This window comes from Metarhizium brunneum, chromosome 3 (assembly GCF_013426205.1).
Source record: "Metarhizium brunneum chromosome 3, complete sequence".
NCBI classification, from domain to species: Eukaryota; Fungi; Ascomycota; class Sordariomycetes; order Hypocreales; family Clavicipitaceae; genus Metarhizium; species Metarhizium brunneum.
In genome coordinates this window covers 4,420,757-4,446,844 of record NC_089424.1, presented here as the reverse complement: position 1 = coordinate 4,446,844, position 26,088 = coordinate 4,420,757, and the positions used below count along the sequence as shown (strand labels likewise).

The window sequence follows — 26,088 nt, the reverse complement described above, 5'->3', positions numbered from 1 at the left end:
GAAGGCATATCACGGAGCACCAAGAGGTCGATGAGCTAGGCATCAAAGCCCAGGACAACAAAGGACCTAGATGCCTCAGTCATCTAGGTCAGGTTACGCACACTCAGAAGATCATGTACATATACGAATATTTCCCCCTCACCTAGATGGAGCTCGCAAAGATCCTTGAGAAACCAAAGATAAGTATTACTTGATATTTGAAGCTACTCACAGGCCCTCATAGAAAGCCCTTGCAACAACAGCTCTGACATACGGAGTGCTCCGTACTCCGTACAGCTCGGGAATTTACAGAATCCATCACATATCATAAAGCAGTGGGAGAAATTCAGTAGGACAGTTGACAGCTCAACGTTGACCGATTGGGCATAGCAGTCAAACCCTGCATCAATACGCGAGGCTGCGTCTGCAGAGCTGACAGGTGACGTCAAGCTGAAAACTGCATATTGCAACCCCTCTTCTGTGCGAGTTCAATTTGGCGTCGCAGAACCTTGGCCTCGTTGGTGGACTTGTTGTTCAACCACACGAACCAGGGCATATCGGATGCTTTATACATCAACCCCTCAGCACGGTATGATAACACCCTTGCCCTTCACGCCGTTGCAAATCATCCCATTCCACGTATTGATAGTTGCTTATTCCCATGGTCCTGACCTAGGAAAGCTGGGATATTAGTCGTTCCCCGTCTGACCCTGAGGTTAGCCTCAATTGGGGGGAACAGTCCGGGATCAGTACTCTGTATACCCTTCTTTCTGATCTAGAGCATTCACTCCCTTTACAAACACCCTTACCACGAGAGTCATACCGTCTTTGCTTCGGCATCGTAGCTCAAAACTCGTGGAGCCCGAGCTCATTCATCATGGATGGCCCTATCCAGTAGGTTGATCTGAATTAACATTGGATGGAGACTTGACTTGGTTATGCATCCGGGCTCATAGACTGACGATATTCGCACTAGCTTGGTTCTTGTGTCTGGAGTTGCTGGGTCTCGTGCAGGAGAAGACGGAGATCCCAAGAAGTTTCTCATTGAACGATTTCCGAAGTGTCTCCTCGACGAATTCTGCCTCTTAGGCGGCTCCGTCACCAGAAGGCGACTTTTGTACCACAGATCCAGCTTGCTACTAGAACAACTACGGAACTCGCGAAGCTCTCAGAACGTCTCACATGTAAGCCAGGTGGACTTCAAGGGCAAGACAAACGCTCACAATCTGTAGAATCTTCCAATAGTCTTCCTTGGTCATGGACTCGGGGCTTTGATTGTGAAAAAGGTAAACAAACACCCTGGGCCGGTCCGAATGAACACAAACATGGCTGAGCTCGTAAGGCTATCATATCAGCGACGGAAGAGCCACGGTATCGGGATATAGCATTAAATACTTCGACTGTCGTAAGATCCATCTCTTTCTTTTATGCAAAACTTGACTCGGTTCGCTAACTTCATCACATCATTAGGTCTTTTTCGGCGCACCGCATAGAGCAACTGGGCAAAACACCTGGGAGCATATGTGCTCGCGCCTCATTCTGATGTTTGTGCCACCACCAGAGTATCCCGTCAAACTTGTTCAACGCTTAGCGGGCGGATTGGACGGCCTTGACGCAAGTTTCCGCACAATATCTAGCAGTTTTGACGTTGTCAACTTTTACGAGTCAAGTAGACATCCCTCAGTAAGAAGCCATTAAGGGGACGATAGGAACGACAGGGTGGGCAACGATAGTCAAGCTAACTAAGCGGCAAGATTGATAGTAAGTGTTCGATCCTTGGTTTACAGGATGAGACGGACGTCCCCTGTGACACTACACACGAGGAGCTCTGGCGGTTTTATCCTGGGGAACCCGTAGCCGAGGAGCTGTACCAACGGATCCTTGCAACGAGAAACAGTTCGTCAAACGTACATGATGTCAACACATTTACAGCCAAGCTAACTCAGAACTCTAGGCAGAAATTTGCTACTATATGACTTCTTTCGACATCTATCACTCCTTGACTCCCAGATCCATCGGTTGAGGCCAACCTTTGTAACATCGACCCAAGTGGACTGGATCTGCGACAACAATGCTGTCATGTCCTGGAGAAGCGACCCCTCGGTAGGGATTCTACGCATTAGCGGACCTTCAAGCTCTGGTCCAACTGCAGTAGCGGCACGGATTCTGGGGATGCTCCTAGAGAAAACAGATCTCAAAAGAACCGTATATCTCAGCTTCTCGTTCGACAAGAATAATATTCGTGCCCGTGCTCCATTCGATCTTTATCTTTCACTATGTCGTCAACTTCTCTCTTCTCGGCCAGGTTACTTTGAACATATTTCACCTGTTGCCAAGTTCCTTACCAAAGATGGCGTTTGTACTACGGAGACCCTGTGGGTTATGGTCCGATGCCTGATGAGTCACTTACTAGACGACCAAAGTGTCTCGGTATACTGCATCGTTGATGGCGTAGACCAGTGCAGCACCTTCCAAAAGGAGACGATCAACCGCATGGAGGGATTCATTGGACCGTCAAAAGGCCGATTCAAACTTCTCCTCTCAGGGTCCTTGGTGGCACTGCAATCAACTTGCGAGTCGACAAAGTACCAGGACGTTGCTCTTGAGTCAAGCAGTGAAAACATGTTGTTCGCGAAAGAGCAACATGTCCGGGGCAGGATCAACGAGTTGGCACTTGACAACTCTGCATGGGACGGGCTCGAAAAACTGGCGACCGAAATGTTGGGAGAACTGCCCAAAGACTCGCCGTATTTATTGGTCAAGCTTAACATGGTTTTGCTCGAGTGGACTGGCAGACATTCGACAAGAAAGTCCCTGAAGAAGGCACTCAAACAACAACCCACAACACTCGATGGATTCTATAACCGTGCACTGAGCTCCATAGATGAGGCAAACTGCAACTGGGTGACTGCAGCTCTTCGATGGGTTGCCTTTGCAGTTCGACCCCTGAGACCGACTGAGCTGGCGGTAGCCGTGGCGCTTGACGAAATCCCAGGGGGGTACCCTTGGACCACAGACTTTTCGTCCGACGATTTTAGTGATTTGATCCGCCGAGACATTATTGGAGATTTGAAGCAGCATATGGTACCGCTCTTGAAGGTGGAAGACAACCGAGTCTATTTCATCCACGACACCTTTCGAGCTTACCTCGTAGAAACAGTATTTGCTTCCAGCCTGCCGCAGACAGAGAATGATACTCCGTCACAAAAAGAAGAAGAAGAGGAGTAGGAGGAGGAGGAGAAGCCGAGACGAGACAGTCTTGGCCAAGACGGCTGCCCGCTAGTTGACAGCCATTGCAGCCTTCTCTTCTATTGTCTCGAATATGTGAGGGGTTTCGGCAAACGAGGCGCAGAATCTTTCATTTGCGAAGACGGCATCCTGACCTCCCTCCCTGCTGACTGGGACTTGGGCCTACTTAGCTATGCATCTCTGCAATGGCCTCGCCATTTTCGACAAACAACCACCAAGTCCGAAGCTCAGAGCTTTCTACTCCAGTTTCTCCAAGGTGGCGAGGGGGTGAAGACGTGGCAAAATCTTCACCATCTGCTGAATCCATTGCATAAGAGAATCAATACCTCGCTGAACAGCCCTCTCAAAATAGTGTGCAACTTTGGACTTGCAGAGCTGGTCGATCGTTGCATCGGTCTCTTGGCGCCTACCGAGGACCCAAAAGTCCAGATGCGCGAGTCACTTAACCTTGCAGCCAGAAACGGCCATGACAATGTTGTTCGAAATTTGCTTGACAAAGGCGTCAGATCACCAGAGGCCCTTGGTCTAGCCGCTAGAGGGGGCTTCGAGAATGTCGTTGAAACCCTGCTTTCCGTTGGTTTCGACCTGAACTATATAGACGAGACAAGGTATGCGCCACTCCATCACGCTACTTGTGGTGGCCACACGCAAATCGTCTCGTTGCTTTTGGAAAAGGGGGCCGATATCAACGTTCTTATATCACCCATTCCAAGCCAGGAGCTTTCGAAATTGATCCGTGAGCAAAACCGCCTTACTCGACAGTCAAGCTACCCCGAGTCGGATTCAGACTCCGACTTGGACGTCGATGACCTGAAACTGTCTCCAACGGGGACTGAGGCCAACGTGTTAGCCCACCTAGCCTGGTCTGAATCGAGCTTACATCTGGCAGCACTCACTGGGCAACTGGGAATTGCCGAGCTGCTACTCGAGAGAGGTGCCGATGTACATATAGAGAATTCTACAGGATACGGACCCTTGAGCTATGCAGCAATAGGGGGATTCCCAGAGCTACTATACCTACTTCTGAGGGATAGAAGTGATGGCCTAGAGAAGGTGAGTGTAGACAAAGTATCCACGTCAGATAGAAACACTGCACTACATCTTGCGGTTACGTGCGGTCATACCGAGGCAGCTGGGATCCTTTTACGACATAGCAAGGACGCTCCCGAGCTTGCCCAAACAGCGAACATCCACCACTTGACCCCTATTCATATCGCGGCGCGACAGGGACATGTCAGTCTCCTGAACTTGTTAGTCGACAAGACGGACAAGAAGCAAGACACAGAGAGCATTGACAGCACAGACAAGGACGACCAGCAAATGTCACCCATAGAGTTTGTAATACCCCCGGGAAACCCTTCCACAAGTTCTCGCCGACATACTCGAAGACGGTCCCGCCGCAAGTCGACTTCAAGGCGCTCCCCAGAACGGAGAAGCAGGCCTTCTTCCGCGGCCCCGACTCCCATCACCGTTCGGGAAGACCGACCCAAATCAGCGCTGGAATTAGCTGCTGGGAATGGACACGACCAGGTTGTACGTGCCTTGCTTGAACGTAAAACCTGGAGCAGGCCGCGGGATCGTGCATTGGCTCTCAATCTGGCAGCTATGAATGGACATAGCAAAGTTGTCAAGACTCTTCTTGAGACCCTTGCCGGTGACATCTTGGCCCCTGCTGCCGTCGATTCTGGTGGGAAAACAGCAATTCATCTTGCAGCTGAAGGAGGGCACTCAAAAATACTCGAAGAGCTACTTGCTCATCCACGATCATTTCCGGTCAATGCCACCACAAATGAGGGTATTGTGCCGCTTCATATTTCTGCCAGAGCCGGGCATGTAAATGCTATGATGGTTCTCATCCGCCACAAGGCCGAAAAGGATTTTGTTGATCAACATTCCAAAACAGCATTGCTTCTTGCTGCGGAAAACGGACACCTGTCCTGCGTTGACCAGCTTCTTGAGCAAGGGGCTGATCACAAAAAGACAGACGACTCGGGAAGGACAGCATTACACCTTGCGGCGGGGAACGGACACATGGCGGTTGCCAAGCCATTATGCGCATTCAAAGACATCATGTGGACGCAGGACGAATGCCACTATACGGCCTTTGACCTGTTGGTGCGCCATGAGAAAATCGAATACGTCGAGGACTTTATTCAGATGCTAGATAATACTGTCGGTGACGAGACCGAGTCAAACCGAGGAGGGATCCCACTTCATATGGCCGCCAACATGGGGAATATTGACATGTTGCGGCTCCTGCTTGACAAAGGTTGGAGGCCCGACGTTCGCGATGCCGAAAGCTTGGCGCCGCTGCATATTGCAGTCATGGATGCCTTTTTTCCAGGCGTCAAGCTACTTCTTGAACACCCGCTCTGCGATATCGCCGCCAAGGATAGTCTTGGTCGAACGGTAACGCACCTTGCTGGGACAGCGGAGCTAGCGAGCTATCTCTTAAGCTCTGGGGCTGCAAACGACTTGAAAGACAGCTTCGGCCGAACTCCGTTATATCAAGCTGCTTTCGATGGCCATGTTGGGGTGGCTGAAGTACTTCTTGACTCAAAACCCAAGCCAAATATTGCTACTCGAGATTCGGATGGTTGGAATGTTCTGCACGCGGCATTTGACAACCCGTCCATGACCAAGTTGCTGCTGAAGCATGATGCGGAACCAAATGCTCTGACAAATGAAGGTCTTACACCTTTAGCTCTCGCCATCCGGGAGAATTTCATCAAAACTGCGGAGCTGCTGTTGGGAGCCGGCGCTGATCCAAACCTCGTGGGTGCCTTCGAGGACCCCCCGCTGATTTTGGCATTCGAACAGGAGAACACTCTGCAGCTAATCAAGATACTTGCTAGCAGGAGCAATCGTCTGAATCTCTTTGCTAAGGGCCCTGATGGGGACACTGCACTTCGCATCGCGGCGCGGCGGGGGAAACTCCCTGAGGCCCAATATCTGCTCAAGGCACTCGAAGATAGTGCAACACCTGGCCTCAAAGCCGTGTGTTTTTCAGCTCTCCGCGACTGCGTGTCTTCGTTAGAATTTAACTCTGAACTGGCAGAGATGTTTGTCAAACGCGACGTCGAGGGCATGGTGAACAGAACATCTGAGCCTCGGCCTACTGCGCTGCACGTGGCATGTTCCAAAGGCACTATTGGTGCGGTCAAGTGGCTCCTCGAAAAAGGGGCGTACGTCAATACTCTGCGAGGAGGGTACAGCGCATTATGTGCCGCTGTGGAAAGCGACCAGGATGCCCAGGAAAAAGTCGAGTTGCTCCTCGAACACGACGCTGATGTCAATGTCACCCACGAAAACCAAGCCACCGCTCTTCAGAGAGCATCATCCAAAGGAAGGACACAACTTGTCAAGCTGCTCATCGACAACGGAGCAGACGTTAATCTCACGGGAGGTGACCTTGATAGCGTTCTGAATGCAGCTATCCGAACTGGGTCAGACTTGGCCACTATCCAACTCATAATCAAGAAAGCAGGCGTCTCCAGAGCTGGGAGAGATGGCAGGTTACCTATTCACATCGCAGCTATATCAGACAGGGCCAACGTTTTGCAAGTCCTGGTAAACGCGGGAGCAAATCCTCTGGCCAGAGACGCAGACGGGCGGTCCGCCCTAATACACGAAGTTGCAAATCTCAGCGACGAGGCGGTCGAGTACCTCCTCAGGGAAGGCTATTTCGATGCCGATGAGGTGGACACCAACTCCCAGACGCCTCTTATCCTTGCTACGATATTTGGCTGCAAGACCACCGTCAAGCTCCTCCTCGAAGAAAAGGGCTTCAGCAAGCCCGAGGTACTCAATGCTCAGGATTATGAAGGCAAGACGGCCCTGGTGCGTGCAGCGGCTCTAGACCATCTCGAAATTATCGAGGAGCTGTTGGAAAGGGGCGCAGACCCGTGTCTTGTCGACTGCCGTGGCCGCAGCGCGCTCTATTGGGCTGCGCGCGGAGCACGGATGGAGACGCTTGGGGTTGTCATCAGGGCCCTGGAAGAGCGAGATGATCAGCCCGCGGACCTCTGGAACGTTGCTGTTCACGGAGCTATTGCATCCGATAGGCCGTATGCTCTCGAAAAACTCCTCGAGAAGGAGGATGTGGATGTCGAGTTCACGGGGCCCGATGGTTGGACTCCGTTGTATACTGCCCAACGGTATGACTCGGGCCGTATAGAGTCAATTCTGCACCAACATGCTCAAATCTCTTCAAAGCCAGCAGAAGGGCTGCAGAGGCCAACCAAGTGGCATCCTCAGGATTCATACCGTAGTTTCGAGATGGGACCCGATGGCAACACCCTGAGTGTTCTGGGTAAGTTGTATATCAATCACACACAAGGTTCACGAGGCAAACCGAAGATACCTTGACTAAACCATTTGTCTTAGGAGGGACCAAATTTATGTATCGGACCGGGCTAGACAGTGCAATCGTCAGGGCAGACTACCCCATGCTGCCCCTTTACAAAGGCAGAGTCTACTATTTTGAGCTTAGACTCACCAAAGTTGCCGAAAAAGGGTAAGAATCTTCCCAAAGCTTCACCCTCTCGTACATCTTACCAACCACAATGATTAGGTTCGTCGGCATTGGATTCTGCGAAGACAAGACTTCGCTGGATAGAGCGCTCGGCTGGTTCCAGGGCTCATGGGCGTTCTATTCGGACGACGGCTGTCTTTTTGAGGACGGAAATAATCCATGGACTGGAACTAAGTATGCTGATGCTTGCAGTGAGGCGGGCAAGGTCCTCGGGTGCGGAATCAACTTTGCAACAGGCGAAGCATTTTATACCATCGACGGAACAGCTGTCGGTGAGTGCATATCGGAATACCCCCCTTAAACTGTTCATGAGATGCATGCTTATAGCACTATTTCCCAAACAGGGCGGGCCTTCACCCAAATTCGTGGCAAGTTGTACCCAGCCGTAACTATGAAAGTGGCCTACGGAGGCTGGGAGGTATCCGTTGTGTTCCCAGGAGAGGATGGAAAGTCTGACGATTTCATGTACAAGGGGGATTTAGAGAGCGAGGATTTAACTCGGGAGGTAAGCATTGAGAGCGCTAGTAGTTTTGTATAGGACCGGGGCTCATTAGGTTCAAACCCGCTATTCTCATAAGGACCTAGGCCGTGGATTTGAGCTACCGTAAATAGTGTATCCGGGGCCGAGACTCTCACGGGCCAATTTTTCGTGATGCGTTGACGGTGTGTTGCTTGGTCAATCACGGTTCCCTGGCCTAGATATAGTTGCCAGGAACAGTTGGTCCCGGTCCCTGCTTAACGAGTCTATCAATTCGCCGCTGGGTGTATAAGTGCTATACATGACCGTCAGCAAGCCCGCTACTGACAGGATACAGATGGTAATGCTGCTGAGGCACAATGAGGCAAGCCTGAATACCAGGCCCTATTGGCGGCCCCGGACACCATGATTCTCCTTGGCCGGAAACGGCACAAGAGGTGGCTCTATTGAGACAGGAGGATCTGAATTCATTCGTAAACCTCTTAGCCTCATCAGGATCAATATTCATAGTTGCAGGTGCAAGCATGTCATCGAACTCGTCCGGAGCTTCCTTGGTTGGTGAATTTGGGTCCGATGCCGGCCGCTTAGCAGGAGACTGAGGGCGGGCTTGTAACTTCCGTCGGAGCGGCATAACAGCAAGTCTTGGATCAGATGGCGTTCTATTCGGTGGCAAATATCGAGCATCGCGACGGCGGACAGGGTTTGGAAGGTGTCGAGCGTGTTTTGCTGGGAACCAGGTTGATAAGACTGCTCTACAACAACAAACCAGATGATGTTGCCGACTAACCTTGTAAATGGGAGTCTAGTGACGAGTTGGAAGGCACATGGCAGTCCTCGTGGTACACAAGGTGGTAGAATGCGATATGAGACCAGGAGTCATGTTCGTCATCGTCATCGTGGCTGTCGCCGCGCAGTTTGTCGTTGTGGAACTCAAAGCAGAGACGCAGTTCATTGCAAACATCACGAAAGGTAATGAGGTCACTGCCACTAACTTGGAAGATTGCGGCAAAGGCGCCCGGATCCTCTTCTTCGCCGGTAGTGAAGTGTACATTCCAAGCGACAGCTCGCATTGACCCGCCGCGCTCGTCATAGTTGTAGTGTGTTGAGATTTGAAGGTTACAATTACGCATAGTTAAGCGAACTACTGGCGCTAGAGTGGGCTTATTTACCCAGTAACGGGGAACGTAATGCATGTCATGTGACGATGCGTGTCCTTAAGCGCCGTCGTCTATCTACTTGGCCCGTTGGTAAACGTGTGGGCCCACAGAAAATGCAATGTTGATCCTAGTATGAAACGTGCTCTATACCTTGTTCGGTCATGGGTGGTTAATTAAACAGAGGTTATACTGTACAAGGGTCCCCTAGCTGTGTCGGCGATCCAGCCGCTGGATAGTAACATTTGAACTGCTTGTTAAGTAATGTAGCAGGGATTAGTAGGGGTATACCAGTTATCTTCCTTTTTTCTTACGAGATTAGGTATTACATCTGCTTATCTTTATTTTTTTTATTGGCTGTATACCCCTCTGCGAGGTCACGGGTGGTTAATCCAACAGGGGTTATACTGTATTTGGCTATCTACTGGTTAGTTCGTACTCATGTCGTTCATTTTTATTCCCGATTGTGCCTCTAAATATGCCTCCCGAGATCCGATGGCGACCGCAAGTCGAATTTCACTAAAATTGATCCCGGATATATCCCCTCACCTGGATGCTGTCAAGCTTGGTCGCGGCCTTGCAGCCTTCAATAAAAAATCCCAATTTGTGCAAAAAGAGCTGAGCCGCTACACATCGTGCAGTCGCGACGCAGCATTTCTGCTACAGGGTAAATATATGCGAGATACTTGATAACCACCAGCCCAAGCCGAAGTGGCAGGAATCGGGCCACATAGAACTCCTTTTTCGTCATATACTTTGCTTTATATTGCTTTGTAATATACACCACTGAGCCATTCCACGCATAAACTCCCCTCGAAGCCCATGATGTATTCTCGCATAGAAGCCACTGCAGTTCGCGAAGCCGCGGGGTTTGGCCTCCACTTGTGTACTTGCCACCAAATATCAGCTCTTGTAAACGAGTCACCATACCTAGGTAGTGTCTCATAGCTAATCATTGCCAGACTCTATATGTTGTGACCGGTGGCAGGCGTCAGTGAGGCTGACTTAGTCGATCGAGGAGTCGCTTTGTAGACATTTAGAATCCGTTTTCCTCGTGCTTCACGAATAAATAGCCAACGTCTCGATTTGTCATGTTATCCTTGATTTTGGCAATGTCCAAAACTGGATTAAGACCATAAAGCAGGTCTTGGGCCACGGGCTCCGGTTCTGATATGAAGTGGTCAGAGAGAGTTCAGAACCGGTCTATGCTAATCATAAACTCCGTGCCCAGCGACACAACCTGATCATTGCCACTCCAATAAAGTATGAACGTTGGCCCCTTCGTCTTGGCGACCAAGTATCCAAAACTGCGCAAGCTAAACATATCAGACTTTTAGACAAATATATATTGAATCTCAAGGAAACTCTATATGTTGAGAGAAGCTAATATACCAAGTATACAAGACTCATACAGCTTCAATAAGACTACAAACTTTTGCTCCAAATAAAGCCCACTAATAGCCGGCCGAGCTTAAACTTCAGCGAAGAACTCCATACAACGGCTAAAAGTTACATAATCCTCCTCGAAGTCTGCGCAAGACGTGGCATTAATATATGCTTATTCCGTGCACTTGCCGGTCCAGTCATTGCATGAGCATGAGCCGCATTGCTATTATAGTATTAGTAGTGTATATTCATGCGATTAGCGAATCCCTTACTCTATCGCTGCTGCAGGGCCTGCCGACCGGGCAGTGGTTGGGTGCACCCTCGCCGAGTTCGTTATTGTCGATGTCGTTTACCGACGAGCCGTCAATCTTAGCAGCGGCAAAGCCGGCCAGGAGAGCGAGAAGAGGGAGAGTGAACTTCATTTTGAATAGTTTGGTGGTGAAAAGTGAAGAGAGTAGAGTAGTTGTGAGAAGAGTGAGAGAATTATTTGTCTTGAAGTGTTTGTCGAGAGAAGCTTGCTGAATGGAAAAGTTCATAGCAGGTGGAAACTGTGCTTTTTATACCTTTTTTTTCGCTTTACATCTCTAGCTACGGCATATACATTCTGAGGCTTTCCCGATACTGTGCCCTTCTATGCCGAGAGGCATTAACACGAGTCTGGTTTACTTCGCAGTGCCGCGTTTGGGCCAGGATCGGTCCGGGCTATCGTTTTCAGCAGAACCTACCATGGTTTGGCACGACAGACCGTCTCTTCGGACCCTGTTCGCATAATGTTGGGTATATTGTTGTGGGCAACCCCCGGAAAATAAAGCGAATAACGTTTAAATAGCGTGAGAAGGTTAAGACGAATTGCATTACCCTAATGACCCAGGCAGCACCACTTTTATCCAGACTTTTATCTTGACTCTTCAACTACCTCTTACATCATAGGACATAGAGTTACCGGCAATTCGTGTTTGCCCACTTTCCGGTTCCCAATAACTCCACCAGCATTGACATACACCATGCTATATCTCCAGTAATCTTACCAAGAGTGCCAGGTCACGTCTAGTTTCGCAGTCAAGACACCAATTGTAAATGACTAGTTGTAGGGCTGTTGTAACAAGTGCCGAAACCTTATTCAGACCAAGCATGGACAGATACTGGTTACCATGCTTACACGGCCTTTACACCTCGTACGATTATTGAGCAAATATGAAGGCAGCAAAGTAATCCGACTGTAACGCCGATAAGTGAATAGTCTCTATTCAGAGGATATTATGGTAAACAGTGCCAAAAATATGCTCTTGCCAAGCGTGATGACGTATAACCACTACGCTCAGCCATTATACACACATTATCTTGAAACAATAAGGTATATGCGGCATTAACCAAAGCCTTGTCAATATCGTCAGACCTCGCATAAACCCAAATCTTTGTTTCTGCACCAAGCTTGCCTCGAGGGCAAACAATACCCAAGTTACTACACGAGCAGCTGGCTATGCGGCCACGTCAGCGTAACTGGCTATACGGTCACGTCAAAGTAGCTGGCAATGAGTTCACGCCAAGGGAGCTGGCAATACAGTAACCTCCAGATAGCTTCTCCTTGGGTTACCAGTTATTGAGAATTAAATCATTTAAAAATGGCTTCATTCCTCTCAAAGTTTTCCCGAACCTCACTTTATCACCATCCTTTGCCACTCCCTCATTAACAAGTTCCTTTACATTACAGCAGAATATTCTGCGTACTAGTTACACAATGCGTTACACTCATTTGGTGGCAGCATTGACTGCTGCTCATATTACAGCTGCAAAACCAGTTGCAAAACTGCCTGGTGAGGACGGTATTAACGATATCGATAATAATATTCCCGACTCCACGGGCCCGCCTAGCGGTGGCTCAAATGGCCAGCCTCTTAAGAATCCGCATAATAATCTTGGGGCTGGAGCCAGTACAGTTCCGTATTCTGACGGGTTGACCCTGGGTCAAGGGTGAGAAACATGATATCAGGCAAATACCTTGTATACATGCGTGCTAATTCTTAGTATAGGTACAACACCTACCTGCAGGAGGGCTGCATGAATGGTGCAGTAGACGTAACGGGCCCTACTAACGCACCCGGTCAAGTCCAGATTGAGTATCAAGCGACTCAAATTACTGAATATTCGTAAGCTCCTATGAGCCCGAATACATAAACTTGTAATACAGTACTCATATTATGATATAGGCAAATTATCAAGGAGCTTGGGATTAGCGCTAGTCTCGGTATCCAGTACCTTGATGATAGTGTAGAAGTCTCCGGCAAAATGCTGGATAAGTCTACTGTAAGTTTTTGGACGGAAGTACGAGTTGTATAACAATGCTTACATTCACTTAGTTCGAGAATAGCGCTCTTACATATATTGTAAGAGCGGACGTCAAACGACAGCCGTCTTCCGATCTCAAGTACAAATTCATGTGGAACGAGGCTAAAAATCCGACTGAGCGATACTGTGACCGATTTATTAGCGGCAAGTCTTGACGTACCAGCGCCAGAATTAAAACATATCTAATAGCGTTTTAGATTTCGTGGAAGGAGGTGCGCTTTTTGCTCAGGTATCCATTCAATCTACCGAGTCATCCAAGAAACACGAACTTGAGGCAAAGTTGGTACATCTACTCCAGTTTCGGGATAATTGCTGACTTGTAAACCTCTAGGGCCAAGGTAGCTTTTGGCATGTTTGGAGTCGGTGTTACCGTTAGTACAGAAATGAAGCAGGCCTCTGAGTTTCTTTCGAAGAACTCAAAAGTCATTTCGGAAATGTTTTGGGTCGGCGCGCCTCCTAAAGATACCAAGTCTGGCGTTCTTGGAGAGATCAAAGCCTTGCAGTCAGGCGACGCTAGTCTCCTTGATATCAAGAGCATATCTGATAAGTTTATTGCAGAAGCTGGGGAACATCAGTGGAAGCGATAGTAAGTCCACAGAATACATCCGGGGGGGATTCCAAGTGCTAATTTGGAGTAAAGCGCACTTGTCGAGCGCTATGATCAAGTTTTCAACTTTAAAGATGAGTTCAAGCCTCTGGACTACTCTGACGCAATTGAGCAGGCAAGTTTCTAATATATACTCGCCCAAGAAATATAAAAATCTAACTTATTCTGGCAGACTTGGGCGGTGTTTAACGACTATGCGGACTACGATAGCATGCAGCGAATGCTCAAGACTAGTAAGTACACCCGAGATATACATCTAAAGCCGTTGAAACTAAGATTCTTTAGTCAAATTGCCCGAATCTCTCCAGCAAAAGCAGGTAGAGCTACGGAACGCCATTATCAAGGCTAAAGATGGAGTCAAGACATGGGTACGTGGCTTGGTACATTTCGTTTTTATTTTTGCTGACTGAATATATATTAGATTACCAATGTTTCAAAAGACCCAAGTAAGGCTGCATCCAAGCCTTCTTACCAATCTCCGGATGCGTTTCTTGGAACTGTAATGGTAAGCAATACTGGACGTTGACTATAACGCGGCACGCAAACTCATCGCTTACTAGGACGCCTTCTCTACTACATATATTGTGCAAAATATAGAGTATGACTGGACAAAACCAGAGTACAAAGACCATCCCAAGAACAGCACTCGTACGAAGAATCTCTTCATCTTGATTGTTTGCTTTACGGCTGCTAACTATTATAGTTATCGATGATAAATTACGCACAGATATTGGCAAGACAACGCCTGTATTCAACATTCAAGGCGTCCCATTCCCTGGCGTTACTGGTACCAGCAAGTTAACATTTGGACACCAAGATGGTGAGCCCTGGTGGAATATAATCGCTGATGGAACTTTGCCTACAAATTATAAGGAGCAAAGCCATGTGTGGCTTTTAACAAAGAAGACACCAACTTACTCTCAGCCTATCTATGTCTACGAAGTTCTTGATAAACCAAATTACTGGTGGAACAGGATTGATGTCAATAAAGCTTTACCATCGAGCCCCACGAACATTGGCCTTAATCTTAGGTTCTTCACCAAAGCAGAATAAGACAAATTTGTCTGAGTGCTAGCTTCAAGCACTAAAGGCAGCTATGCAGGATCGTCTTTGGTGTTTATAGTCGGAGCTCAACCTGCGACTTGTGGAGTGGTGATTTGGAGTCGATTACAAGAGAAATGCTTGCATGGAAGTGTGATTGGCTTCATTTCAATATTAGAGTGGTTATTTTATTCTTTATGCGTATTTATACTAGACACCTTGTATAATATACCTATTGTCAAGCTTCGAAATCGATCGATTTCGAAGCTTGCCTATTATTATAGCAGAGCCAAATATTCTCTGACAGATTATGTACTTATTTTGTGACAAGTGGCCTTTAAAAAGGCAATACGTGATCACGAATCCAGACTTGTCAGCAATATTGGCTTATCAATATTAATAAGGTTGCCGAGAAGACTGGATATATTATTGGGTGTCATGCTTTGAGTAATAACACCTATGTTGCGGCCATTAGAAGAGAGCTTATCAAACTAGGGATTGAATTTGATGGCAAGAAGCGCCGTATTCGTTGCTGTGGCCATATCATCAATCTCTCTCTTAAAGCCTTTCTTTTCGCAAGCACTATCGAAGCACTTAAAGCTGCCATTGATGCTACAAAGGAAGAGGCAGACCTCGCTGTCGTAGAGGCATTGCAAGAACATCTTTAAGAGAAGCAAGGTAAGAAAAGCAAGAAGAAACGACAAGCAAATAAGGCTGGATAGCAGCCAATTAGTGCACCTAGTAATCTTTCTACTATAGTCGTCTTTATTCGCTCCTTATTAATCCTTTTAGATAAATAGGAGAGGCTAGCGGGCAAAACATTAGGAATTAATAATATTATATGATGGAATTCATCGTTTAACCTCATTAAAACGGCGGTCAAGAAGCAAGGAAAGCTAATAATATTCTATTATAACCACTATAAAAAGCTTAGCACTGCAGTTCTCTCGCCTCAAGATTAGGAGACTCTTAAAATAACACTAGAGTTCCTGCAGCCCTTCTCTCAAGCAACGCTTATTCAAGAGTCAAAATAGTTATCTCTTAATCAGGCACTCTGGACAATGGATGTACTTTTTAAGCATTACGGACAAGCGAACGTACGCCGTTAACAAGTACTCAGCAACTTATTAGTATCAATTTATGTCACTAATAGATACAGGCTAAATACGCCCATAACTCCTATATAGGTAACTCCATTAATATGGGCTGGTACGTCCTCAAAAGTACTACACATCTTCCGACGAAGCTCCCGCCTATACTACTGCTTTCCTCCTCCACCCTATGCGGCGTAAAAAGTATATCAACCTTAATTGGGATTCATCTTAGTGTGGGCCAGCCCTTAAAGCTGCCAGTAAAATCTGGGTAAAGTACAAAGATCTGCCACCTGAAGAAAATGTAGGTATCAAGGTGGACGATAGCCGTGAGCTCTCAGAGTTTAAGAAGCTTGCGCAAGAGCTTAATGTTACTAAGGACGACAATGAGGATAAATTTGAGAAGTTCGTAACAGAAGATTGCTTGCTCCCCTTTACAATAGTGGTATAAAGAAGAACAGAGACTAGAGTATCCTTATCTCCACAAAATAGCCATTAACATCCTCTCTATCCTACTACTATCAGACGAGGCAGAACATGTCTTTTTAGGGTGTTAGATATACCATGCCTTAGGATAGGGCAAGGCTAGGTGCTTGGATTGTGGAGATGGCAGAGCTTTTAGGGAATTAGAATAAGAATAATCGTATTCAAGTTCTGCATGTACTCACAGGCAAACATAATGAAGTTATTAGTCATTCAGCGACCTGCGGCAATGACATTGATATCTTCGACTGTGACAACTCGTCACAGTAATGAATATCCGGACAGCTGCAAGCTATTGTGGTGGTGAAAATCACTGGCTTCTGATCAATAAATTATCAATATTAACCTCAATATTGGCTAAATCTTCGATATCAATATCCATACTAGTCTTCCCAATTAATATTGATTGCTGACAAGCCTGGATAAAGCCGCTTCGGGCGCACATTCTGGGACTACTGTTTCTACAGGCAGCTAGCTCGAAATTTCTATCAGCCTATATGCACTTCGGTCAGCCGCGTCGCGGCTGATAAATGGAAGCAATCGCTTGGTAGACATGCATTACCAATCTTCTGGATCACCCCACATTATAACGGGAATAACCTATTTCGTAAGCAGGAAAAGGCGGATCAGCCTGGCGTCAGCCGTGCATTTCTGTCTGGTGTTGTTCAGTGGGATTCCAGTCAGAACGACTACCAATTTCATCATGAGAAAAGATGGGTACTTGGAGGCGACACCTACCTGACCGGATTGCCTAACTACCTCACGTGCGAGCAAGAGGATCACTTTAGATGGTTGGACATCAACGACGGACAACCGGAAACGCTTCGGGTTGACAATAAGCCACAGCGAATTATTAACTTTGGGTCTACAATTCCATTTTGTAAGATCCCACAGATCGTTGAGGACGGATCTAAGGCTCACCGACATACATTTGCCCAAGGAGACTGGAAAGTGTTGGCGGATTACGAAACGGCCAAGGAATGCCTTGCACAACTCCTAAGAGACCCCCTGTGTGACCTCCTCTTAATATAAGTCATGACTATTTGTTCATCGTCTGAAAGGCTGGATGTCAAAATTGGCGATAAGCAATTTAGCGTGTCACAGAAGCCCAAGAATCAAGCAACTATGGCGGCGTGCTTGACGACAAGAATGTTGCGGTTTCTTCGATCCCTCGCTTTTCCATGGGCCAGGGATGAGGGACAAGTGCGGAGAGTGTCTAAGATGGCAAAGAAAATAGGTAAGCGTATAACATTTACTGCTTGTTCAGCGGCACATTCTTGTTTTAACGCTCAGCTGCTGTACTGTGCTAATTGAAGCCGGGATAGAGTATATAGGCAATCTACGGATTCTTCTGCAGCTGAGATAAATAAAGCGTATCCGCGAGAATCGACCAACTCCAAAGATGAATGAGGTCAAGTTATGTGATGAAGAAGAACGACTGAAAATAAGAGGAGACCTGAATTCCTCAATGAAAACTCCAGAAGCATTTATGGAAAGAGTCTGTAGCTGTCGGATAAGGCTGCCTCTATTAGTTGAACAAGTAGACTTGACGTAATTACGAGATGTTATAAAATTATTAATATTACTAGTTAAGAGGCTGGCCAGCTACCCTGATAAAATAAGGTGGCTGGCAAACGTTTATAAATATTAAACTAAAATATAATACTAAAAAATAATTAAATTTATATTATTAGTTTTACCTTTTCTAAATAGCCTTTTTAAATATATAAAATTATAAATTATCTTTTAAGTTAATAAATTTAATATATTATTATATATATACTTAGTATTTTTTTTATATTTTATATTATTATTAAATTAAATTAAGTATAATTACCTGATTATATTATTAATAAGTCCAGGTAATTAACTAGCTTTATTTATTTTATTAAAAATTATTAAAAATAAATATTACTTATTTAATATTTTTTAATTCTCTTAGAATTTTATAGCTAATTAAGTAAAAAAAAACTTAATTACCAATTATTAGTCACTTGCATCGTGGGTCCATCGACGCCTATCGGTCCTGTGAGTACCTCTCATCCCAACTGTCAAATCGCCATCACATCACCCCCGCGCTGTAGAACCCCAGCATAAGCATGGCAACTACAACAGAAGCTGCGCCTCTCGATATGGAAGCCGAGGATTCGTTTGCGCTCCACGCCCGCAATGATGTGCCCAACCAAGAAGAGACCTCAGCGTACGAGCGCCCCAACACATTCAATGGCCAAGGTGCTGACGCCGGCCGCTAGATGTCAATCGTGCCGGAAAAAAAAGTCCAAATGTTCCAGAAACCAGCCGTGCTCACAATGTGTCAAGTCAGGCAAGTGACCACCAGGTGTTGCTTGAGGGGACGGAATTCTCATCCAAGTCTTAGGCGTGGACTGTGTGTACGAGGACAAGAGGCTCAAAGGCGGCATCAAAACTGGAGTCATTGAACGCTTAAACCAGAGAATAGGTGCGCGTTTGCAAGTCTACATATGCAGGTACTCGACAACTCCTGGCCTGGCCGTGCTAATTGTGCCGTGACAGACACGATTGAAAACATGTTTCTTGGTCAAGGGATCCTACTTCAGCAACTATGGCAAGCCAGAGATGCTACTGCACCGATCATGCCCAGTTCCACGGGCCGGGTAGCCGACTCATTTGTGACATACACGAACAAGCTAAAAAGAAGTTTCTGCGCCGTGGCGAACAACCCCGTCGTGTCGGGGGACGGCTCCGAGGAAGAAGGAAGAGTAGACGAACCGCGGAGCGCAATAGGATCCAAGCGAAAGCGGACGTCACACGATGTTTTTGTCCCCGTGGAAGGACCCCAGGAACGTATCACGGCCGGTGCTGTTGACATGTGCCAGCAGATCCCTCCATCAAGGGAGCTGGAGACTATTCTGGACATGTACTTCAAGTATGTCCATCCGTGGGTGCCCGTGCTACATGCCGCAACTTTTCTTAGACGAGTGCGGGATCCCAATCGACCGGCTGGGGTGTCTCTACTTGTCCAGGCCATTGTTGCCGTCGCCTCTCACTTTCTGCTTAGTCACGGTGACGCAGACTCAGAGGAGCAGCAGGAGCAGCAGCAAGAAATGAGGCAATATGCTTCGCTCTGTCGGCAGAATGTCATCACCTCAGCCATCGAGAGCAACGCAAAAGAATCTATCCAGGCGCTGATGCTGGTGACATTTGATTCTGTACGCATACCAGGCGCGTGCCACAAACACACCGGAGTTCTAACTAACCACCATGGCAGATGAAACGAGGCCTCAGCGCATCGCCATGGTCACTTGTCGCCATTATAAGCCGTAAGATTGACGCGCTGCAGCTCTATTCAGAGGAGCCCATGCGCAGGGAAGGATTCTCCGACTACTTTTCGAGACCTGCGCCCACTCTGGAGGCGGCCCATGCCTGGCTGGAGGTAGAGGAGCGCCGTCGGGTGTTTTGGGCCGCCTTCTTGATGGACCGTTTCTGCAGCATCACCTCGGGGTACAGATAGCGAATGCTTTGCCTTTGGCCGGCGTTGTTCCCCAGGCTAACACGGACACAGAGCCGCCCCGGGCATACCGAGCAAGAATATCCGGAGGCGGCTGCCGTGCGACGGCTACCGGTGGGAGCAGGACCTGCGCGTTGAGACGTCCTTCTTCAAGACGCACGAACAAGGCGCCGACGAGACCGACGCCCAGGAACCCGAGCCCCCGTTTCCGCCGGCCTATGCCGACACGGAGCAGCCCAGTGGAATCGGCGGCCTTGCCTACACGATCGAAGCAAGCGAGTCGCTCTTCCTCGTGACAAAGTTTCACGCGCGCCACCCCGTGGAGCTGAACAAGGCTTCGCAGCTTTCCAGCTGGCTGAACAAGTTCCGGCACCTTGACTCGAGGCTTTTGCAGTAGGTCGGGACCGCGAACGAGCAGCTTCTAGCATCAGACGAGTTGTATTGCTGACGGGCCCGACGCGCAGATGGGAGTTGTGCCTGACGCATCGCTGGCGTGACGTGCGCGTCGTCGACGGCTACATTGACCCAAACCTGGCGCTCGCACACATGACGCACAATGCGGCCATCATCGTCCTGCACCGGCGACTCGCCTATCCGCCGGCGTCGTCGCGGGCTTGGCTGTCGGTGCTCGTGTCCGCCGCATCGCGAGAGGCCTGTGTCATGGCCGCCATCAAGATGAACAGGATTGCGAATCGCTACCTGGATGCCAGCGATGGAATCCCGCCGCACCAATTTGTCTTTTGTCTGTACATTGCCGGTGAACTATTCCTCAGTATGAGACAGCCCCGTGACGGAATTGATATTGAGTTTCCAGCGCTAACATGACACCTGGGCACAAGGCCAAGCAGCTCACCAGTCCATCCCGCCGGCGGACGAAGTTGGCACAATCATGGCTGCGCTCGACGAAATCTCCCGCCGACTACACCAGGGCCGACAAGATGCGCAGCAAGATACGCAAGATGAGAACCCGGCTGCTAAATTCGCACGCCGACTGGGAGACCTCCGCAACGACGGCTCGAAGCAGTCATCCACTGAGATGTGGTCGGCCAAAACCCTGATGCCGGCGGGCGGCAGCTTTTCAGATCTTCAGTTCATGTCGCCGTTTGGAGAAATGCCCACCATGCTACCGCAATGCGCCATCTCTCCCTCCAGCGGCATGAGTTGGCTGGGGATGGCAGGGCTGGACGGCGGTGGCTCGCCCGAGTTCTTGGGCGACAACACGCTGGCGCGTACGCACTCGCTGCTGCCCAGCGCAAGGATGGCGAGCACCCTGGCCAGGTCCCCCGGGGGCGCGGCGGAGAGCCCAGACGGGTTCGACTTGATGGCGGAGCTGCGGAAACTTGAGCACCGGGCAAGAGAGCACGATCGGAGGCTCATCGAGGAGGGCGCACCGCAACAGAAGAAGGCACATGATTCTTAGTTGGCTACCTATGGCACGCACTACGCAGTATATTATAATGACAAGACTATCAAGGCAGTATTTCTCAGTCACATTCAGTTTCACGTCAAAGCCCCGGCCCGTTGTACGCTCCCCTGTTGGGCTTCTGCGTAAAAGACACGGGGTTGCCGAAAAAGTCGACGCCGCCACTATCCGGGATGACGGCGCCGTTGCCCAGGGCCGGCGACCCCCTGCGAAGCTTGTACCCCCCGACCGAGGCCAAGTCATTGCCGCCGCTGCCCGGATCTACAAACCCGGGGTCGGCCTCGATGCCGTTGTCCGTGGGGTGCGGGACGCGGTAAAAGACGTTCCAGCGCCAGCGGATGTCGCTCCGCGCCGGCAGCGACGCCTTGCCGTTGCCCACAAAGATGTTGTTGGTGAAGTAGGCGTTGTGCGCGACGGCAATGTCAAACCCCCTCTCCTCGTCGGGGCAGTACATGACGTTTTGGTAAAAGTACAGCGTGGGCCGCCTGCCGTTGCTGTACATGCGGCAGTCGTTTTCGAAAATGTTGTAGCGGACGATCTGGTCGGCGCCGCCGGGGGGCGCGTCGGGGGGCCCGCAGCCGTCGCAGTTCAAGAAGGCGCCGCCGGCGTTGGCGCGGCTGTAGTTGTACTCGACGGTGCAGTTGCCCGTGTTGCCCCAGTCGCAGTCAAAGGCCTCGCTGTCGATGTCGGACATGGTGCTCCCGTAGACGACGTTGTGGGATATGGTGGGATTGTGGTCGCCGAGCACCCACATGCCGGCGAAGTTGCCGCCCGTGAAGGGGTACGCCCCGGTGCCCAGGTCCGACGCGACGTTGTAGTCCATCAGCGGCGAGTCGCTGTACGAGATGATGATGCCGTCGCCGCCGCAGGCCCGGATTGTGTTGCGCGTCACGCGCGCCTTGTGCCCGAGGTTGTCTGCGGCCCCGACGCGTACTTTGATGCCGCCGCCGCCGCAGTCCGACACGGCATTGTGCTGGACGAGCACGCCGTCGTAGCGGCTGCCGGCGCCGGAGGTGTCGACGAGGATGCCGCACGATAGGATAAAGTCTTTCGAGTGCGTGCGCTTGTTCGTCTGTCCCGCGACGTGGTGGACGGTGTTGTGCTCGATTGTGATGCCCGTGTGCGCCTTGCCGTCGCTTGCCGTGACGTGGATCCCCTGACGGGCGGCGAGGCCTGACGCGGGATTTGTCACGGTGAGGTTGGAGATTTGCCAGTGGTCCTGGTTCGTCAGGGTGACGGCGGCGCCGGCGGCCCCCGTTCCGTTGATGATGGGGTTAGGGTTGTTGTCCGCGGCGCCGGCGGTGGTGTACTTGGTGATGCGAATAGCCGCGTCTGCCGTGCCGACCCCCTTGGGTGATAGTGTCCCGGTGCAGGTGGTGCCGGCCTTGAAGGCAATGACGTCCCCGGGAGCAAAGGTTGGCGAATTGACCTTCTGGAGGCTGTTCCATGGCTTGTGCTGGCTTCCTTCGCCCGCGTCGGGTCGGGAGCAGTCTACATAGTATTGCTTGCCCTGCGCCGACCCCAACGTGAGCAAGGTCAAGAGTGCCGCGGCAGATGCGGTCCTGAGTGAAGTCGGTTGCATGGCTGGCTGGCTGGCAAAGACAGACGCTGGCAAAATATCATCGGATGACGACTAGCGAGCCGGCCCCGATGATTCAAACGATGAGGTGATTCCACAATTATAGCTGTTTGTCACCGTCGCACAAGTTACAAAACTACGATGCCGGTACTTGCTTGACTCCATATCGTGGCATATGTAGGTTGGGGAAAGACACTGGGGAAGCGGGCCTTCGGGCAGAACACCGACAACCCTCCGTTGCCGCATGGTCGTAATACGAGGCCATTTGAATTGGCGGCCCGCCGTCCGACCCATGCAGTCGCCAATTACGGTACGGTTGATGGTCTGGACTCCGGAGTCAATAGTCTGTCAAACGTTGCTTCGCATGTGCCCCGGCCCATGACCTGATGTCTGGTGTTACCCGCGACGTGTCACGACATTGCCACATGTACATAGGTTTTGGTGTCGGGTAAAAACCTGCGCTACTTGATCCTACGAGAAAAAAAAAACTAAAAAAAACTACCGAGCTCATTGAGCAAAGCCAAGTTCCATTATTTGACACTAGTGGCTAATCTACTGTATGTGGCCGGCACAAGTCTCGTCAGCTCAGGCTCAGCCCAGACTCGGCCTTGTATTTGACGCATGGGCGGCGCGACCACCGCTCCTCAATCTCTGCCAGGGTCATTGCGTTTTTCTCATCGTGGATAGCAAAGACGCCTGTTACGATAACGACATCTTCCTTGGGCCAACTCGGTCCAGAGTGCTTGATCGTTGGCAGCAAAGTCCTGGTTGTCATTAAATTGGTGTTGGGGTCCGGCTTCAATACCTCCCCCACGGATCGCAGAGATGGCAGAGACAAAGGAGCCAGGTTGGCGATGCCGCTTGCTCCGGCCGATGATAGTACCAGAGACGAGTCTGGCGTCTCTAATGCGACCTCGCCGTCCCGCAGGCCCAACGACATCAATGTTTGGCCAGCGTCCCCTTGGCGTTTTGGGATGATGCGCCGGTTCGCCTTTTGTCTGCCATCAATGGCAAAGCCGCCCTCGACGGCGTCCAGCGAGAGGAGGGACGCATCGTTGCCGGCGCAGATACGATGTACTCTAACGTGCCAGTCCGGCCACGCTGAGCACGGCGGAACCAGCGTCGTCTCGACTTGCACCGACCCGGTCGGCCACGGCTTCCAACGACTGACCAGCGCCGTGGTGTGTTGCGGCGGGCTGCCGCTTATAGAGATGGGAACCGAGACAAACCTGGTCTCACCCGTAGATACCCAGCGCACCGTCCACGTGTCGCCATTGTCTTTGCTCAGCGCCAACGTGTTGTCTGGCGCGATTTGCGCAACCAGCGGCCCGGTAGGCACACTGAAGCCAAAGGCGGAGGAATACGCAAACTTGGCATACTTTGCCTGCGTTGCCTTCATCGGCCAGACGCAAAACTGCCCCGACGACAGGAGAAAGTGATGCCGCCCCCTGCCGTGATTGCATACAATCTGCCTCGCCGGCCTGACTGGCACGACGTCCTTGTCCCCGGCGTGCTCGCGTCCTCGGCCACGGCTCAGGGGGTGCGGCAGCTCCTCGGCCGACCAGAATGCGTCGCCGCCTGGCAGAGCCACCACAATCAAGGACTTGAGCGCCCAGTACGGCGACTGGGGGGAGTTGTAATCCTCGCTCAGATACATGTTGGGATACAAGTAGCCAATGTTGAGGGTGCCGTCGGACCAGAATATGCTCTCCGAGTGGGAAGCCCACCAACGCAGGTGCCGGAGGAGCATTCCCTTGACGGCCCCGTGCGAGGTATGCTCGTCGTCGTCGTCGTCGCAAAGCCCGCAGTAGGCAAACGCCGCGTAGAATCCTCCCATGGCGAACTTGTAACACAGCGATCGGCCAAACGGAATCGGTGCGCCTAGTCTACAGTCAATCCCTTGCATCTTCCATCGCGCACCGCCTCGTCTTACCGTCTTGGTCAAAATAGGCCCAGAACGTACGCGCGTACTGCCTCGCCCGCTGTCTAAACACGGAGCACCTCTCGGGATCCAAGTCGCCCGCAAACTTGGTGTACATCAGCTGGCTGAACTGCATGGCAAAGCTCCCCGAGTAGTAGTCTGCGTGCCGACCACGCGCGGCGTCAACCCCCGTGCCCTCTTGTCTCGGATCCTCCGCCGCGGCCCGCCAAACGCCGTCGGAAGCCCATCCGTCCGCCATGTAAAAGCTCTCAAGCGTCTCGAGATCCTGCTCAACGAGCGGCCACAGCAGCGCGTGCTCTACGCCACAGACCTTGATCAGCGCCAGGTTGGACAGAACGCGGAACCAGCGCCAGTTATTCTCGGGCATCACCTTGCCGTTCAAGCCCTTGAGCCAGCAAACCAAGTTGCTCTTGTCGCTTGACTCCAGGGTCTCGTAGAAGGACGCCGGAGCCGCAAGGAGCGCAAACGAAATGATTTCCGCCTCGACCATTCGTTGATCCCAGTCCCCGATTGCGCCCCAGTGCTCTTTGTGAGACGGATCGAGGCCGTTTCGAAGACCGGCGATCCATGGCTCCAAAAGGGGCTCTGGCCCGGCAGCGTCGGACAGGAGCGCGGCAACCACCCACAGTGGGCGGGCGTATCCCTCCAGATCGGCGGCGTGCTCGTCAAAGTGAGCGCCCGACGTGATGGGCAGCCGTATTCGAGCCCGGCCGGAGGAAAAGTGTGGCAGCAGAGGTTGGAGAAGTGCTCTTGCGGCCGCTGATACGTTTTCCTTTGTATCGAGCGGGTTGTCGGAGAAGCCTGCTAGTGACGGCATTTCGGTGACTAGAAAACAGCTTGTCTTGTCTCATTCACGATGGCATGATGCTGACGCGCAGTCGGCTTCTGCCGCATTAATGTCGTGGACGACACAATCAATTCATCGTCATTCCTACAAGTTATTATCCGACGGAACTTGATCATGACGGATTCTCCTACCCCTGCGCTCATCCCCGCATGTTTGCTCCTCTCCGCACCGGACTCCGGAGGGGTTACGGAGCCGGCCCCGGAGTCGCCATCAGTGCTGGCTTTTGGGGAATACGACTCTCCGCAGAGTGTGGGGTATGTCTGGAAATGAATCGAGACTGTTTTCGAGACAACCATAATCGGCATGCACGAAGAGTTTGATTCGGTAAATAACAGCAGTGTCCCGTCCCGCTGACCAAGGAGCGGCAGAACCTCCCTTTATTGCAAGAGTAGTTGTTTATCCGCCCTTTGTATCGACATCTCCCACTTTTGTAATGACCACCATAACATACACACGGCCTCT

The 26,088-nt window shown here is 50.4% G+C and overlaps 7 protein-coding genes across 7 annotated transcripts; 3 read left to right on the top strand and 4 right to left on the bottom strand.

Moving 5' to 3' along the window:
- Nucleotides 1-856: 856 nt before the first annotated feature.
- Ank3_2 (Ankyrin-3) lies at nucleotides 857-8,374 on the top strand (the record flags this gene model as incomplete). The annotated part of the gene is made up of 11 exons (XM_066130814.1): nucleotides 857-873; nucleotides 956-1,163; nucleotides 1,212-1,316; nucleotides 1,450-1,662; nucleotides 1,734-1,875; nucleotides 1,934-3,203; nucleotides 3,279-7,540; nucleotides 7,615-7,744; nucleotides 7,802-8,034; nucleotides 8,107-8,267; nucleotides 8,348-8,374. The coding sequence occupies 11 exons, from the start codon at nucleotides 857-859 to the stop codon at nucleotides 8,372-8,374; spliced, it is 6,768 nt and encodes a 2,255-aa protein (XP_065986820.1).
- A 161-nt stretch (nucleotides 8,375-8,535) lies between these two features.
- On the bottom strand, nucleotides 8,536-9,370 carry G6M90_00g066030 (uncharacterized protein; the record flags this gene model as incomplete). Its single annotated transcript, XM_014684683.1, has 2 exons — nucleotides 8,536-8,966; nucleotides 9,028-9,370. 2 exons carry the CDS (start codon nucleotides 9,368-9,370, stop codon nucleotides 8,536-8,538), a joined length of 774 nt encoding a protein of 257 aa, XP_014540169.1.
- Nucleotides 9,371-10,430: 1,060 nt separating this feature from the next.
- On the bottom strand, nucleotides 10,431-11,202 carry G6M90_00g066020 (uncharacterized protein; the record flags this gene model as incomplete). The annotated part of the gene is made up of 2 exons (XM_014684684.2): nucleotides 10,431-10,561; nucleotides 11,100-11,202. 2 exons carry the CDS (start codon nucleotides 11,200-11,202, stop codon nucleotides 10,431-10,433), a joined length of 234 nt encoding a protein of 77 aa, XP_014540170.2.
- A 1,316-nt stretch (nucleotides 11,203-12,518) lies between these two features.
- G6M90_00g066010 (uncharacterized protein) lies at nucleotides 12,519-14,786 on the top strand (the record flags this gene model as incomplete). Its single annotated transcript, XM_066130813.1, has 12 exons — nucleotides 12,519-12,751; nucleotides 12,811-12,927; nucleotides 12,988-13,084; nucleotides 13,138-13,252; nucleotides 13,324-13,405; nucleotides 13,458-13,700; nucleotides 13,767-13,848; nucleotides 13,906-13,966; nucleotides 14,019-14,101; nucleotides 14,155-14,238; nucleotides 14,294-14,381; nucleotides 14,437-14,786. 12 exons carry the CDS (start codon nucleotides 12,519-12,521, stop codon nucleotides 14,784-14,786), a joined length of 1,635 nt encoding a protein of 544 aa, XP_065986697.1.
- Nucleotides 14,787-18,447: 3,661 nt separating this feature from the next.
- On the top strand, nucleotides 18,448-21,255 carry G6M90_00g066000 (uncharacterized protein; the record flags this gene model as incomplete). Its single annotated transcript, XM_014684687.2, has 7 exons — nucleotides 18,448-18,580; nucleotides 18,726-18,806; nucleotides 18,881-19,536; nucleotides 19,596-19,828; nucleotides 19,890-20,228; nucleotides 20,300-20,607; nucleotides 20,675-21,255. The coding sequence occupies 7 exons, from the start codon at nucleotides 18,448-18,450 to the stop codon at nucleotides 21,253-21,255; spliced, it is 2,331 nt and encodes a 776-aa protein (XP_014540173.2).
- Nucleotides 21,256-21,340: 85 nt separating this feature from the next.
- G6M90_00g065990 (uncharacterized protein) lies at nucleotides 21,341-22,840 on the bottom strand (the record flags this gene model as incomplete). The annotated part of the gene is made up of 1 exon (XM_014684688.1): nucleotides 21,341-22,840. The coding sequence occupies one exon, from the start codon at nucleotides 22,838-22,840 to the stop codon at nucleotides 21,341-21,343; it is 1,500 nt and encodes a 499-aa protein (XP_014540174.1).
- Nucleotides 22,841-23,417: 577 nt separating this feature from the next.
- Nucleotides 23,418-25,596, bottom strand: G6M90_00g065980 (uncharacterized protein; the record flags this gene model as incomplete). The annotated part of the gene is made up of 2 exons (XM_014684689.1): nucleotides 23,418-24,718; nucleotides 24,771-25,596. The coding sequence occupies 2 exons, from the start codon at nucleotides 25,594-25,596 to the stop codon at nucleotides 23,418-23,420; spliced, it is 2,127 nt and encodes a 708-aa protein (XP_014540175.1).
- Nucleotides 25,597-26,088: the final 492 nt, after the last annotated feature.